This window comes from Rissa tridactyla, chromosome 7 (genome assembly GCF_028500815.1).
Source record: "Rissa tridactyla isolate bRisTri1 chromosome 7, bRisTri1.patW.cur.20221130, whole genome shotgun sequence".
In the NCBI taxonomy this organism is placed as follows: Eukaryota; Metazoa; Chordata; class Aves; order Charadriiformes; family Laridae; genus Rissa; species Rissa tridactyla.
This window is the reverse complement of record NC_071472.1, coordinates 52,572,692-52,589,625: the sequence shown is the minus strand read 5'-3', so window position 1 is coordinate 52,589,625 and position 16,934 is coordinate 52,572,692. Positions and strand designations below refer to the sequence as shown.

General features: G+C 46.8%; 1 protein-coding gene across 3 annotated transcripts in view; it reads right to left on the bottom strand.

The window, feature by feature from the left end:
* SSH2 (slingshot protein phosphatase 2) overlaps window positions 1-16,934 on the bottom strand; it is a 103,453-nt gene that overhangs the window by 46,314 nt on the left and 40,205 nt on the right. The window contains exon 1 of one of the 3 annotated variants that reach the window (XM_054209043.1): window positions 10,017-10,161. The exons of 1 other annotated variant lie outside the window; for it this stretch is intronic. In XM_054209043.1, coding sequence (XP_054065018.1) covers window positions 10,017-10,072 — 56 coding nt within the window. In that variant the 5' untranslated portion in view covers window positions 10,073-10,161. Of the gene's footprint in view, window positions 1-9,705; window positions 9,980-10,016; window positions 10,162-16,934 lie in introns of those variants that run through there. One more of the 3 variants, XM_054209044.1, reaches the window with a different exon arrangement.

Genomic DNA, 16,934 nt, shown 5'->3' with positions numbered 1-16,934 from the left:
TGTCACAGGCCTGACCATGTTTGGCCTGACTGCCGGCACCCCGCAAGAAGGACCCCTCTGCTTTAAATATGACTGTAACACAAGTCAAATGAGACATCCTGAGGTCAACCGACTGTCCCCCCCACCGCAGCAGCCAAGTCCAGGGGCACCTATATTTAGCCAAAGTATGCCCAGCACTTTAAAGATGGAAGACAACCACTGACTTGCCTGAATCATTGCCAGTGCTGGCCGGCTCCCCGGGTTGGGGACAGTCTGAGCAGGAGCTGGCAAGCGCCCTGGCACCGGCTCAAAGCAGGGCACCCTGTGCACCCAACCCAGCCTCACACCCCCCCCGACACCCCCAGGGCACAAGCCCAGCCTCGCAGACTGGCAAAGAGCGGGGCAGCCGCAGTCTGGGTGCAGGCAGGTGGAGGAGGACATCGCTCCATCGCTCTTGCTGCCGGTTCTGGTGGAGGTGGGCAGCGCCGAGCGCGGCCGGCCGGGGAGCAGCGATCCTGCCGCCTTCTGAAGCGGCACCGTGCCAGGATTTGGCTCTGCAACCGCCCCAACGCCCGGAGCAGGGCACGGGATGGAGGAATTACGCTGGGGAAAGCAGCCTGGCTCGCATCGCGGCCTCCTTGCCTGCCCTCAGTAAATACATTAATGGACCCCTGTAAATAGAGCACCAAAACAAGGACCACTCTGTCTCCACACAAAGAAATCAATGCTGAATAATAAGCCTTTTCCTCTGTGCTAAAAAGAAGCAGATGCTTGTTTACCAAAAGCATCAAAAATCATCAAGAGGCTGTTGGATTTGACTCGTAAAAAAAAATAGAAGGAAGTTATTTGTTCAGTATTTTAACTTCTGCAGCACTCAGCACTTTCAATTTTCTCTCATTCTTACTGCATCCTCCCCAAGCACGAGGGCGACTTTATCCCTAAATGACAGTTTCCATCAGGAACAGTAAAATCAGTTTAGGACTGACTGTCCCTTTAGCTTAGGAAGGCGGACAGTCAGCAGTAACCAGCAATGTGAGATGGTTTGTGAACTGTTTCAGAGGGAATGGCCACGTGCCAGATTTCCATCAATAGGTTTTGATTTGAAATTGGAAGTCACAGGGAGCTTTACCTGTTGTGCTGATACGGCCCGTAACCAGGCTACTGATCTGCTCACCCTTGCAAACACACCAGTGACTTCGTTTTATGGAATAGCAAAGCCACAATTAAGGGAATACAAACTTTATCGTGGCTGTACATAATGACTTGAAATTTTAATCAGTTAGTAGTGAGAAAAACATCAAAGAAAAAGGATCAGAAACATTTTATAACTGGAATAGTTTTGTGGATTCTGTGTCTTCAATCCAAGGCTTAAAAGGACCGTCCTTAGCATAAGCAAGGTTAATACAAACCTCAGATTCGATTTAAAGCTGCAAACCAAAGAAGAAATACAGCATCGCCTTGGGTTAACTGACCCAGCGCTGCAGGGAACGGGGTAACTCAGCCTTTAAGGACAGTCTGCTCCCCAGCAGAGAGGGGACACGCTGCCTCGTCCCCGGGTGCTCAGGGCACACAGCCCTCCCCGTACAGCACAGACACCCCGGCAAGAAGCCATGAAAAGCACTCCAGCATTTTGCTGGTGTAAGTGACAATCAGTCTCCAGAGCCATCAGGAAAAGCTCTCCAAATCGGACCATGAGATATAATTATGATGCATTTCAAAACGCAGCCTCAGCATCGCTTTCCCGTCCAACTCTTCCCCCCGCGGATGGAGCACGTTCTTCCTGGAGACGACATCCCTTGTGACTCTGCTTTTTCTTTTGGCTCTCTGAATAGGGGTCAGCTTACCAGGAGTCCTTTATTCCTGAAATAATTTCCATTAATCACTCACCGTACACCACTTTAAACCGAAGCTGACAGACTGTGAGATGTGTAACCCCACCGCAGCATCTCCCAACTTAAATAAGGGCTCAAACGAAGGGCAGCCCAGGAGGCGAAAGGAACTGGGAGATTTCCAAGCAGCAGACAAGTGAACTTCTTCAAACTGTTCCCAAGTATTGCAACGTTTTTATACAGTTATACACAGTTACGATGTTTTTATTTATTTTATAAATAAAAGCAAGGAAGCAGTACCATTTGAACCACCCACTCTTCATGATATCTGCCCACAAAAGAAGTAAATAAAAGGAAACACAGCAACGTGCATCATTTTGAAGCACCACGCTGCAAAGCATCACGCTGCAGTTTTGCATTTGTAATTCCCCAGTAGAGCTGCAAATTAACCTGCCTTTTTAGCACCTTCACGTGACTTTCAGCTAAAGGAGATGTCAGTGCTTAACTTCAAAACGCACTTCAAGGAGTTTTTAACTCAACAGAAAAACCTTGCAAAGTTTTGCTGACTAAGAGTCAGACTGGAAACACATTAAATAAAGTTTTCATTTACAAGAGCTTGAACTCCGAAGAGTAGAGATTCCAGATGTGTTTATCCCTGCAAAAGTCAGGTGCTAAATTTCATCAGAATTAGCACTTTAGGCAGTTTGGCAGCCAGTTTTCAGTGGTTAACTCAGGTCTTCGTATTTCCTAAAAGCACGTAAACCCCTTTAAAAACCACACATTAAAGCAGAAAGATCAATGGAATACTAAAGACTGCTGAGTATCACAGACCCAGAGAAGTCTCTAACAAGAACAGAGTGTACTTTAGGGAAAAGGCTCTTAAGCGGCTTTTTTAAAAGGCTCTAGAACAGTTATTTGCTTAATTTCAAGGTAGAGAGCCTCTCATATAACATTTCATGATGTACTTGAAGGAACGAAGGACAAAAAAGTCAGCAGCATGACAACAGTGCTGAGGTTTTGCTCTGGTGACTGTGCTGGGAACCCGGCGATGTCCTGCCCCGTCTCCTCGATGTCCTGCCGAGCAGACACTGCGCCCAAACCTGAGCTCCCCACTGGTGTACCCCCCCCAGCACCTGGAGGGACGGCTTCGCAACCCACTGAATGGATCATCACGTAACTCTCGGACGGACGTTTGTTCTGCGCTCCTCACCCTTGCTTCTTAATAGGGCACACGAATATTCCTCCATTTGCTTTCTTACAACTTTCTCATCCTGGCAAACCAACAGGAGGAGGGCGAGAAAGGGTGCTGACAAATTGTTTGTTTTTATTTAGACTAACTGGCTTTCAGTCTTCGCAAGCAGAGGAATGCAGCTGTTCCACTTTGCATTTGTTTTTTGATTTCTCCATCTCTTTTTCAAAGCAAATAAAGGAAAAGAAAACCCAGCCCTAACAATAACAACAACAACAAAAGCGCCAATGACAAACCCTTCATAGAATGAGCCTTAAAAAAAAAAAAAAAAAAGGGAGAAAACAATTCTGGATTCATTTTAATCCACCATTGAGTTCCAGAAAGCGAGCAGAAGACTAACTAACAGACCAAGTTTTAGAGGACAAAAGTAAGACTAATGATAACTTTTCCCATCTGTACCTTTTGTGCAAATGAGGTTTCCCCTTAAATTATGGCCTGACAAAGGTAAATCTATCACTTGCTAATCAAAATGACCCTCCTCCAGTCCCACCTGCCGTTTGGAGTCTCTCACGAAACATCAGCAATACACCCGGAATGTGGCTGGACATCTGTTGGCCACCACGAGCCAGAGGTGGCTGAGCCCGCAGGGACCAGCCCACTGCAGAGCCCCCGTTGGGATGCTGTAAGAACAGAGGCTGCAGGGCAACAAGAGCCTCAGAGGAGCAAATTTGTTCTCTACATGCTGGCGAACAAAGCACATGGAGAGGAAATACAGCATGGTTTGTTACACGCCGTAACACTGGTGTACACCCAGTTCAGTCTAAGCTCGACTCATCTCAACAGTCCTCTGCAGGGGTCTCAACAGAGACGGCGCTGGACCAAGGGACAAACTTACTCCGATTCACCTCTGTGCCCCCCCCAAGAGCCATACAGCAAAATTCAGATGTAACAAATCTGTGCTTTTCATTGGAGAAGCTGGAAGTTTAACAGAGTGTGAACCAAACCCAGAACCACAGAGGTCCCTAGGTGATCACAGGCAGGAGGAAGCCCGGGCTGGTGGGACAATATGGACCTCACTAAGCCGTTGTGAGAAGTGTGTGAACAAACTAAGGACTTCACTACTAAGTGACAAAGATCATTTGTTTAAAAGAAAGCACTAAATCATTTATGGTTCAGCAGTCTGTGGATTTAGCCTACTTGTAACAAAGGTGTTTTGAGAAAAAGCATACTTCTTAAATGGCTTATAACAAATAAACCCAGAGACCCCAAAGGGCTGAATACAATGTTGATGAGGGCCAGATAAGTACTGGATAAACAGGAAAATGCACTGAACGAGGAGCTCGTGGCCTTAATATACCTAGAAATGCCCAAACTTGAAAAGCTGCCAATGCCATGAAGTACCGACCCTACAAGGAGATCTCACGGGCTGGATTCCTGGATTACCCCCAGCCTTCACCAACGCTGGGGCACGGCTTAATTTTATCATTCACCCCTACATGTTTTTCTTTTCCCCAGCCTCCCTCATCTGCGGGCTCATGTCCTTGAACCAGAAGGCTTCTCTCCATCACAAAACACTTGGTTCATCCTACACAACACAGCAATAGGTGGCTGCACAACAACTATTGTCAGCCTCCAGCTACTTCCCAAGCTGCTGAATTAAAGCTCCGGCCCAGGGACATACGCAAAGCAAAGGGGTGTCTTCTGAATGCTTCAGGAAGAGCACAAGCATCCAGAATTAACGACAGAAGTGAATTTTACTCCATGCGTTTGTGGAAACAAGAGTCTTCAGCCAGCTGCTGTGAAACACCATGGCTGGAAACTCCAGTTGCAGATTTGCTCTGCACACATTACATCCATTACACTGGAGAAAAAATATTTGCTGAACTAGTTTTAAGCCCATACGGGCTGATAATTTAAATGCTGTTTGTCAGACCGATGCAGAGGAGACAGTAACTCTTCAGAGCCTATCGCAGAGCAGGATGCAGAATTTTAAACTTCCTCTGACCCCACAAACACTAGTTAGAAGCAACATTTCAAGAAAGCTAGCCCGAAGTTGTTTAAAAAACAATGAAGTAATATTTTAGCCAGGGGCTCTGTGGTAAAGGTACAAGGAAGCACAGTCCTGCAAAAAAATCCCAGCCAGCCTATTCACGGGCCCCAAAAGGTCCTTTTCTGCTGATAATCTCACTTGGGTCCTTCTGCTTTGTAGGCTTTAGAAAAATCCCAAGCATTTCCAGAGGCAGGAACATCTGCAGAAGTTTCAAGAAAACACAGAATCTGAGAGGCAAGTCCACCACTCACAGCCTTTTAAAACATGAACTTGGCAGCCCAGCAGCGTGGGCTTCCTAACTAAAACATATTGCTTAAAAACGGGTGGTGGTGTGGGGGAGTTGTCCTTGAAACACTGGTTTGCCGCTGGAGTTTTGATTTTACGTCCGATAACCATCTCTGTCTCTTTTCCAACCCCCTACCAGGAAGGATCGGTGAGACAAATACCCATAGCTTCCAGGGGAATAAAAGGAAAAGCCAAACAGGAAAAGTAGTTATGAACAATGCAGCCCTGGCTTAGTTAATGATCAACTTCGGAGCACACAGCATACTACTCTTACCCAATTACCACAACTTATTTGCATACAGTTTTTAATAATCGGTGGGTAGTAAGAGGCCTTTTATGCATTGCGTTTGTGTTATCGCAATCAGCAAAGAAATAAAAAAAAAAAAAAGAAAAAAAAAAGATGAGAAATCCCCGATGACTCTGCTCAGTCAACAGGAAGCCCATCCACGGTGCTGGGGGGGCTGCGCCGCACGGAGGGGTGGGCAGGAAGGGTACGGGGTCAGGTCCTCCTGCCTCCACATCCCCACTGTGATGGAGATGGAGGAGGAGGCAGCGGCCACGGCCGTCTTCTGCAGTCACACAAAGCCTGAGCACACAATACACACGTAACTGGAAAGCAGCGCTGCTACCGTCCGTACTGAGCCTTCCAGCCTCTATGGGAGATGAAGAGCTCATCAGCTTGTTTCCATATTTCAAGCACCTCCAACCAGAGCGACCCTCAGCTCACGAGGCAACTTCAACTTCGAGCCAATAGCCACGACTAGAATCACTCTGCTGATCTTCCAGTCTTTTGAGCAGCTGTTTCCAAGCTTCTCCTCCTCAGCTCTTAAATACCATCGACTCTCAGCACAATGGCAAAACGCTCAACAAGGGTACAGCGCTCACAATGGCAGAGAGGCAATTAAAGATTTCCCGTAACACGCTGCTTGAAGGATTGAGGTCTAATTGCTGGATGGTCAAGGTTTTTGGCAGCAATAACATTGTGAGCAGATAAAAAGGTTGTAAGGTTTCCCATACAATAAATAAATAAATAAGCAGCTCTCCAAACAATGGCAACAGCGGCTGCACACCTACCTAAGCTCCTGACTTGGCATTTGGCATAATTTAAAATTAGATGGTCATGAAATTTCCTCCCATAAAGGCCACGGCTGCATGACAAAGGCAAACGAAAGGGGTGGGGGAGGACAAGGGCCAAGGCTGGGCACAGAGACAGGTTGCAGCAAGGAGGAGGCAATACAATAAGCCCGAATTACCTGGTGGTGTAATTCAGCATACAGTTTGTAATTACCTACACAGCCTGTAACTTCCTCTTACGTTGTAAAGTGTTGTTTCTTCACACTGCGCTGAAGAAGGGTTGTCACTTACGAGAAAACTGATAATGTGAGAGAGCAACAGGCTGCTAAGCCAAGTCTGCAGGAACGTTTTGTGGCTACCTTTAACCTTTCACTGAAAATAATTCTGTTTAACTTGCAGGTTTTACTTCTGTCTTTTTCTTTTTTCCCTTTTTATAAGAGCTCCAAGATATACCCACAACACTGCAAAGAAACCATCTATTCCAGCTCCTTCTTCCCCCCCGCCAAAGTTTAAAATACTTATAAAAGCTATCAGTTACCATCTTATAATAGAAAACAGACTAGTATGAAGCAAGTACGAGACGCATGGAAAGTAGCAAGCATATTCATGTTTTTAGATCCATCTGGCACCCAAAGTGTTGTAGGATGAAGTAGTAAACAGTATGGGAGCACTTTAGCACGTGCTCAACGGGAGCCCAGGGAGGGCTCTCACTGATGCTTTGCGGAAAGGAGGTCAAGGCAGAAACAAAAGCATTTAAAAACTTCAAAAATGGATCAAAATGCCAGGAGGGTGCAGGCACCGAAGCTAGGTGGTTAATTCTCAGGTTCAAAAGAAAGGCCAAGCATCCATCTGCATCTTCAGGTCCCACTCCCTTGCTAAACATCAGCCTGGTGGGACTTGGCCACGGTGGCACAGGAAGGATGTGCCACAGCAGGGAGCAAGAGCTGGGTCTTCCCAAATCCCAAGTGCACACCCGGATCGCTGGATAATCCTGCTTTGCTACCGAGATAAAGAGGAAAACTGAGCAACAGAGGAATCTGGCATTATCACAGGGACACGGAAAAAACACTTCAGGGGCACGACAATGAATGAGATACCTAAAACTTGGCCAGAGGCAGAGGAAGCGACTGCAGGCAGGAAGAACGGACCTATGGCAATTTATCCAGGTTTCTTCTGTTAAAAAATTCTTTAGTATTTGCAGACTGTCTGAAGTTTTGCTTTTTTCTTTCTATCTTTTCATCAGCTGCCTTAGAGTTTTAGTAGACCAAAGTAAATTTCGAATCCTGCACACAAATAAACTAGTAAATCAGCAGAATTCCCACTAGGTTCAATGAGAGTAGCAAGACTTTCTGGAATGAGTTACAACTATAAATCCTGAGCATTTTGATAAACACAAGTCTCTTGGACACTGATTTGAATCCTTGTGAACCTGAAATGAATTAGACCCAGACCAGCTGACTACATTACTGACTAAAAGCGTCAACACAAAAGTAATTTCTGCTGATCTCTGAAAGTCAGAGCTGATTAGCCAAATACATCTACTAAAGAATACACTGAAACAGAAGTTTCTGATAATGGTTGGGTCACTACTGCCCTTCCCATTCCACGGAGAACTTATTTTTAGCTCAGCAAAACAACAAAATCTGGATTTTTTAGGTCTTGCCCACAATGAAATAAGGACATCCAGTATTAATCAGCCTTTGTGAAATTTTAATTAGGAGTATAAACTTTAAAACAGGTCTTTATTATGCCAGCCTGAAAGCCAAAGCATCGTCCTGATTAGGAATGCTATCAAAATATTAATCCAGTGCTCAGCCTTGTGCGAACATTTATGCGTGGGCCAAAAGCTCTGTCATTCTCATGCTTATTAATCTTTCCTTCCAGGAGGCACAGGACAGCGTAAGCTCCTCTGATAACTCCGTTATCTCTCTCTCCAGAAAAGGAAAGGGTGGTTCTTCCAACCAAGTGGCAACTTAAACTACTACTAGATACAAGACCGCAGGGCTACCAGCAACCGAGGGAGTGGAGATGAGCTGTATTTCCTCTTTCTTTTGATCCCTTTCCGTACAGTCTCAAACTGTGGGTTAAGTGTTTGAGCAGTGTATAAAGCAAACATCTTAAAAGCACTTAAAATTGTTACCTAGCTACCTAACATAGCTTGGTAAATCACCTTGAGCTGTAAGGAAATGCTTCAGCCTATAGTAGGTTGGGGTTTTTTTCCACAATTCCAGAATTATTGCTACTTCCCAAAGCCCGGGGCATAACCAATTTGCATCCCTGCTTATACAGAACAGTTTATCACCGTTAAACCTATGTTATCGGCAACCACAGGGAAAGCCATCCTGTTTACAGGCAACACTGTGAGTGGGAAAAAAAAATGACTAATTACAATCATTTTGGGTAGAGTATGAACGGCTCAGAGAGACTTAACTAAACTGATTGCCAACTACAGCAGTGATTGCTAATGCTCAAGAAAGAGGCCACAGAGTCCGGGGAGTTATTTCCATATCGAGCACATGCATGGACGTCTACTAAAGACCCCATTAAGTGCAAGGCAGCTTAATTTCTAGCAGGAGCTTCTTGCAACAAGAAGAACACAGTTCCAGGTGGGACCCAGCATTTTATCCTACTATCTTTAAGCCTTTCACGATGTTTCCAAGAGATAAAACAGCCGTTGGCGTCTTTAAATATCAAGCACAACTAGACCACGACGACTATTCTCTAAAAGCCTTATCTACCGCCCCATAGCAGCCATTTCCCTCCTTAATCCTGCCAGCCAAACCCCACTACCCAGCCAGTCACTGTTAATTATCTACAAATTAAATGATTATTTTGTATCTGCATTTCAAAGGGGGGGTGTGCAGCTGGAGAGACTGATTTTTTCAAGCGGCTTAGTAAGGGGCAGGGAGACGCTCGGTCTGCACTTTACAGCTGCCCAAGACTAACAGTACTTAAAAATTGGCATGGGGTCACGTCTCTGCCTCACGACCTGCAGGTCCTGAATGTAAGGTCTCAGTCCTGCTCCCATTGCACCGACCTCAGAAAAACCCAGCCCCAAACCCGCAACCCCTCTCTGCTACCTCCCGATAAACCCAAACAAGAGATCAAATAGAGGGACTAATCTCTGCTTTGAGCCCAAGAGAGGGCCAAGGTACACGGTCACCGGGAGCTTGTAGCTCGCTATGGAGGCACAGCCCGACCCCGCACCGCCCCGGGCACCGCACGGGGAGAGCCGGCGGCTCCGACGAGAGAACGCGCAGAGCAGAGCTTCCCCCAGGGAGTCACAGTCTAACACTTACGGAAGCCCTTATCCGGGACCCGAAGTTTTTGCAGGGAAAAATAAAGGCAAACCAGCGCCGGGGTACCGGTGCCCCTCCGCAGCCCCGCTCTCGCCGGCCGCCTCCCGGCGCGGTGCCGGCTCCGCGGCCAGGGGAAAAGTTTGCCCGAAGGCAACCTACGCCGGAACCGACAACCGAGAGCGAGGAAAGCGCAGCCCAGGCGGCCGCCCAGCACCGGAGGGGGAAGGGGGGACCCGTTGGGAGGCAGCGCGGTCGGAGCGGCACCCGGGGAGGTTCGCACCGGTCGGTTGCCGGTTTCTCCAGGTACTCACAGCTGGGCGATGGCGCCCTGAGAGATCACGGCGTTGTCGGAGAAGTAGGGGATCATCGCGGCTGCCCGCGGAGGCGGCCGCCCTGCCCCGCGGCATGGGGACCCGCCGCCCCCCGCCCGCACAGTGCGCAGGAGCGGCCCCGGCGGCGGGGCGGGGCGGGGATGGCGGGGGCGGGGCCTAGGGCAGGCCGGGGGCGGGGTCAGCGCAGGCTCCGCCCCCCTCCCGCACGTGGCGGCGCGGGGCTGCGGGCCCGGCACACGGCACACATATATAATATAAATATATATATATATAAATACACAAATCCCGCTCCCCTTCGCTCGGGGATCCCGAATCTGACCTCTCGTTCCCCCCGGCGGGCGAGAGAGCGCCAAGGGAGGGGAGCGGAGGGGAAGTGCCTGTATATCCCCCCCCCAACTTCCTCTTTTCCCCTAAATCTAGGCTAAAAAAGCCAGGGAAGGCTGCAAACTTTGAAACTAGGCTTGAACCAGCACATCAAAAGATTTTTTTTTTATTTTTTTTTTTCCAAAAGGCAGGCAGTGACAAGGCGGGTGCTTAGCAAACGACCTTAATTTCTCTCCTGCAGGAGACGGAGGAAATAGTTCTTGGCAATAACTTTCATATGCAGAGACTCCATGACTCGTTTTCTGCCAAAGGAGAAGAGAAGCAGCTGCCTTTCAATGCTATTTAATCTTTAGCTCCATCGCCCCTCAAGAGAAAAGGAAGAAAGGAAGTTCATTAAGAACAAAAATCTTGTCCTCTGGCTGCTGGGAATTCAGCTGTTACAGCACAGGGGAAAATTAATCTGGTTCTGCAGCGGGGAGAGGGGGGGGACAGGTTGCTCAATCCAGCGCTGCACCCACGGCAGCCCCACGGCACAAACCCCCCATCCCAGATCTGGGTTCTCCAGCCCTCCACGCGGTTTAAGTGGGAGTGTGGGAAAACAACCAAGAAACCCTGGAAGCGAGCTCCATTTTCTGCTTCCCATAGGAATGATGGACATCCCAGCACAGATGGACACAAATAAGATACTATTCTCAAGTTGTCTGGTGCGGGTGGCACATCCTCAGACCCAGTAACGAGGCAGAAGTGAGCTGGCAGTAGAAGATGGAAGTTTAAAGTCAGAAACTTCTTAACGATACTTAATTAATAGCGAAAAAGATACTGCTGGGGCGTCAGTGCAGAACTGCCCCTGTGGTCAGACAGAAGCCAAAAGAAAGCTTCACCTAGGGCTTATTTCCAACTATTAGCTAAAACTTTTGGAGAAGAAGAGAGGGGTTCAAAAAAAAAATAACATGGCTTCAAGTCTGAGACTTCACAGGAGCAAGACAGACACTCGTCTGGAAGGTCTCGACCATCCCCACTTCGGGGGCTCACTGAGAAAAGGACAAAGCGGCAGAATTTGTGATTCTGCAAGTTTGCTAGAATATGGTTTGGTTGCATTAATTTAAGCAATGTCATCTTGTATAGCCAAGAGCACATCTCTGGTAATGGCTCCTCACAGCTGCGAAGAAAACGCAGTGCCAGCTTGCTGCAGTGCCAAAAAAAATCATTTTTGTTCGGCAGAAATGAAGTCAGTTGCAAGAAGCAATGGAAAAATCAGGACATTAGAGACATGGAGGGTAACTCAATCCTTCCAGAGGTCAAGAGACTGGCAAGAACTTCATATTCAGTAGTAACACATACCACACATTCATAGACTGAAAAACAAACCCAAAACTTCTGTTCTATTCTAATTAATAACTTAAGCGCTTTATTCAAACATTGTAGAAGACAAAATGCACTTAGATACTGTCTAGACAGATGTTAGATTTCTTACATGCAACTAACACGACAAAGGCAAGCCCTTAAACACTGCTAAAAACAAGTGCAGTGATTAACTACAGCAATGCTCTTAAAGCAGCTACTCATAACATATGGATAATAGATTTGTAAATTAATTAGTCCTGGATTAATACAATTGTGTACTGCATCTCCATATGCTAGGAGAGCAAACGATGATAGAAAGTGTTTTTCCCAGTGTTTTTCCTTTTGAACCTTTACAAAACAGGAATAGGAAATCTTCAAATAAGTTTGTATATTGAAATCTGCATTAATAAAAGGTATTTGAACCTGGTTTTGTTGCCATAAAGACTGAAATACCAGCCTGAGGCTGACACTGCCTTCAGGCTACACGTTATTGAGAGTAGCATTTCAGTTCCCACTCTCCATTTTTCATATTCTGCTTTTTAAAATCAGACTTAAGGAACAACCCTATTTCTTTGTCAAAGCTGCATCCTCCATTTAGACCCGAGCAGAAGTATTGAGCCAATAACCTGATCTCTCTGCACGCGGGGGCAAGGAGCAGGCGGAAAGAAGGGGCTTCGAGGGGTTGCACAACAAGACGGGAGTTGAAAGCAGCGGGCCACAAGACAGCCAAGAAACTGCTCTTTGCTGGAAGCAGGTGCACTCTGCTGGGACAAATACATAAAGAATTTAAAGTGCACGAAATTGCAGTGATGACAGGTAACAGTCTAAATCACCACCGTGCTGCAATAGAGCATGTGAGCACAGCCATTAATCACGGTATGACAAGATGTAAATAAGTCTGTCTGGGGTCTCGAGTGCTTCCCAGCCCAGTGCACGGAATTACCCTTTGCTGCAGTGGGGAAAAGGGCACTGCCTGTCTGAGTTTTCCATCGGCATTTCGCGCTCCCCAGGAGGTCACAGGATCAGCAGGGCCATGCCACCGGCCGCAGTAAACACCACCGCGTCTGCACCTACTACAGCACGGCCCTTGTTGGGCGGCAGGATTTCATTTAACCTTTGAACACCGCAGAGACTAATAAACTACAGGTACATACATCCCGCAAGACACACACTGCGAAAAAAAAACAACCCATCCCAAAACCATTGCAAAGCTAACTATGCCAGCCACTCCAGCAGCTAGAACCAGCTATGGAAGAATCACGGAAAAAACCTATGATGAGGAGTGCTGAGGACACATGGACAGGCACTTCAGGAGGAGGGAACAGGGAATGCCCAGCAGAGTTGCCTCTGGAGAGAAGTTTAAGGGGGTGGAGGAAGAACAAATCTCTTGTATTGACTTATAGTGTTCTATCTGGCAGACAACAAGGCTAAAAATATATCATTTATTCATACCATCGTCATCTCCCCCAGTGTCTGTATCTCAAAGCTGTACAGATACAGTAGCTTGCACCAATAACTTCAGCTGCCTTCCTTTCCTTGTGCTTTTTAACACATTTTGATTTTGCAATGATGTAATAGAGTAATTCTGTGTCCTGCACGGGGCCAGCAGCTTGCAAATGAGATTCTCCTTGTACAGAGTCCTCGGTAGACAGGTCACCAGTAAAAATGCATGAAGCACTCCAGCCAGGGAGTCTTAGCATGCATTACCACGCAGAGATTTGACACTTGCAGAAAGCATGCTTACAGCTGGACGTGGAGTCCTGTCAGTGCACATAGTCCACATGCAAAGAGGGCATTAATCAAGTCAATGCCTCCATCCGAGATCAACAGCTTAAGGCTGAATTGCTGCTTCTTGTCAGACCACACAAAGGTGTGGGTGTCACCATATTCCACCCACTCCTATCCCACAGGGGTTTGCTGGGTGTCTGCTCACATGCCAAGATGATTAAATCTGGAGCATGGATTGTCTTATTAGGCTTGTAAAATTCTTAGCATACGCTGGGGCCCGGTGACCTTGTTTCATTTCAGAATATGTCTGCCAGCAAGACTTTCTCTGGTCCTCTCAGTTCTCTCCTTTTGAAGAGCCCTAATAATGATATATTGCCATAGTCTCTCTAGAAACTTACTCCAGTGGGTATGAAGGGTTGGGTATTATTTTAAGTCCGTTTAGACTCAAGTCCCGGTGCTCTCTGCACAAGCAAGGAATGTTCTTCTCTTCCTTCAACACAGCAGGGTAAACCTGTGGAAGGTACTACAGCTGTAACCTTAGTCATCTTCAGGGTAAAGGGAACAGAGGGATGTTGTCAGGCGAGAGAATTTGTCCTCAATCTATTAGCATCAGTGTAACACATATGGCAATGCCTGGACCCATGTTTTCAGGGGATTATAAAAAAAATCTTGTGAAGCTGCTGTTTTAGGCAAACAAACCTCCCCCCTCACCACCATCACATCCTCTCCCCACAGAGCGATGAGCCACGGCAGTGCCTGCTCAGCCACATCTACTGCGCGTATGGAAAGTTTGTTCTTTACCGCTGGGCAGCTGTTTCCGGAGTCGTTTATGAAAAGTTACAGAATTTTGAAAACAACATGTCGCTGCCTACAGCCGAGCACCGGAGTCTTGCACAGGCACCGCCGCGGAGAGCAGAGGTAGCAAGTTCATTTCCGTGTGCTGAGGTGGGGCCGAGCGCTTTGTTTTTCTCACCGGCAGCCAAACTCAATCTGCCCCCACAAAGGCAGCTGTCTCAGCACCAGGTCTGATGGGGAAAAAGGGTCCAAAGAAGTAGCTTTGAAGAAAATGGTGCCACACTCCAGCTGTTTGAGCGTCAAAGGATCCGATGCCCCTGATTTTCTGGTGGAGGTCAGTTAATTCATCCCCTTGCTGCGGCTTTCGTCAATGAACAGAGTCTACAGATGAGTCTGCGTGGATTATGAGCCCAAACAGATGACGTATCTGTTAATTAGTGGGGCAAACCTGTAAACAGGTAGAGATCGATCCCTCGAGAGCAGCACCTCCTGCACTCGTCTCTTACTGCTGCCTCCCCACTTCAGAGGGAGAAGCTGGTCTGTTAAAAGTCTTCTGGCCATTTTTAGCATGGGAGACAAAGCCCACTGCATTATGTAGTCCAATTTATTGGGAAAACATGAAGCCATTTCAGTAGCAGTGATCACAAACAAGCCAATGCATGCAGGGCAGAATGAGACAGAGTATAGTAAAGAAACAAAGCTTTCCCTGTGAGTAAGAGGCATGCCACCCACCAAGGCAGCGCTTACGTACACCAGCTTTATTACACACGGTAAGGGAAATATAACAAAGTAATTATAAAGCCCATATCTAGTTAAAAAAAAAAAAAGAAAAGAAAAGAAAGAGGGGGGGAGGCAGGAACAGGGAAAGCACGCAAAACTATACTTGAATCCTGAAGAACCAGTCAGAACAGGAAGCCACATTCTAAATTTGGTTATTTAAGCTGTCAAAGACTATTTCTGTTTCCAGTTCTTGAGCAAAGAAATCAGACAGGCGCAGGGGTAGGGTGATAAACATCACAGAAAGAACAAAACCCTGCTTTTAAAGCCTGCCCCTTTGGTCAGTTGCCTATCATGATCGATGATTAGGCTTCTTAGTTGAGAACTCAACACCTATTTTGCAATATTATCACTTCATTAAACCCTTCCCTCACAAACCCCACGCCCAATCGTTGTATAGTTTACTTATCATTAAATCTTAGAGGGTCTGACACAAAGAGGTCAATGCTCAATTACACCTGTTTTACAGAGGCAGAAGACAGAAGACTGAAGGGACCCGAGCAGTGCCACCAGGCAGCAGGGGTAGGAGAAGGGACACAAGCAGCAACATCTGTCACTCTGCTCTCAACAAGTACCACTCATGTTGGAGAGGGATAACACACCAAGACACAACTTTTGCAGAAACATCTTCTCCCACAGCCACTTTCTCCTGCTGCTTTCTGGAGAGCTGCCTTCCACGTGCATTCAAGTAATTCAAGAGGAACTTTAAAGAAACCAGTTCTTTAGATGCAAAAACTACAATGCACGGCAAACTGCTCTCCATGTAAACACCTACATTGCTACTAAAAAGTTAATCCATACCTTTGCAAACTGTTACGGCACTGCTCTAAGTCCATCAAGGAAGAAAAATGCCTGAATGACACATCTGATGTCGTAAAATAGGTAACGTGTTATTTCAGTGACCCATGGAAAAGAAATATCTACATCCTCTGAACAGTCAAAAACACACCCCTGATTCCATAAAGGAATGTTTTTGATGCAAAGATATCAAAGAGCTGAATCGCACCAAGTCCAGAAACCCTGGCCCAGATTCTCAAAATACACTTCAGTGCCTGAAATCCACGCAGAGCTGAAAACTCTGAGGATTCACGTTTAACTTTGAAGCCTTGCCAAGGTGCCCTACCAGGAAAGCGACCAGAACAGCTATTTTGGAGTTTCCCTTTCTATTTACAACAGGAATCTTTCCTTGACTTTAGATTCCTCTAGTGTAGAGCACCTGGTTCATGCTCAGCAGGAGACACAAGCACGTATGGAATCTTTACGGCACCTCCTGCTCAGCCCCTCCTCTGCAGAAGGAGCACAAGTGGATGGGGGCAGATGTTCTGGGCTTGCTCCATGCCGAGCAGGCCCTTTTGGTAGCTGAAGGATCTGACCCATCTTCATTCCTTTTACTTCCCAGTTTGTCTTTGCCTTGTTCCTCATTCTCCTCTGTTCACACGCTTAGAATGACACGTTAACAAGCTTTTCATAAGCATTCATATTTTGAGTGAGCTCCCTGCTACGGCACCATGTATTTACCTGGTAATTTGGTAATGCAACGATATTAGTCTGCTTGATCCTTCAGCCTGAAGATCACACCTGAAGTCATCTTAGACATTATTGCGATCCACAGGTATGTAATCAGACTGGACTGAACATGTTGCAACCACAGACATAGACCTCGCAGTGAACTAGCCCTGCAGATACCTGTTACTAATCTAATAAACCCAAATTTTACTACATGTGCTCACAGTTTGGTGCTAAAACAGCTGGTATTCGAAAACGAAGACCACAGACCAACTTTAATGAATCGGGATGTGTGGCCCACAGAACTTTCTCTGGTGGTCAGCAGAGCTGGCAGATGAATGTCATCCCGAGATAAAGAACGGTTCTGTTCTCCACAAGCAGCTGTAGTAAATACCACAGAGAGACTAAGCTGTCACTGACAGG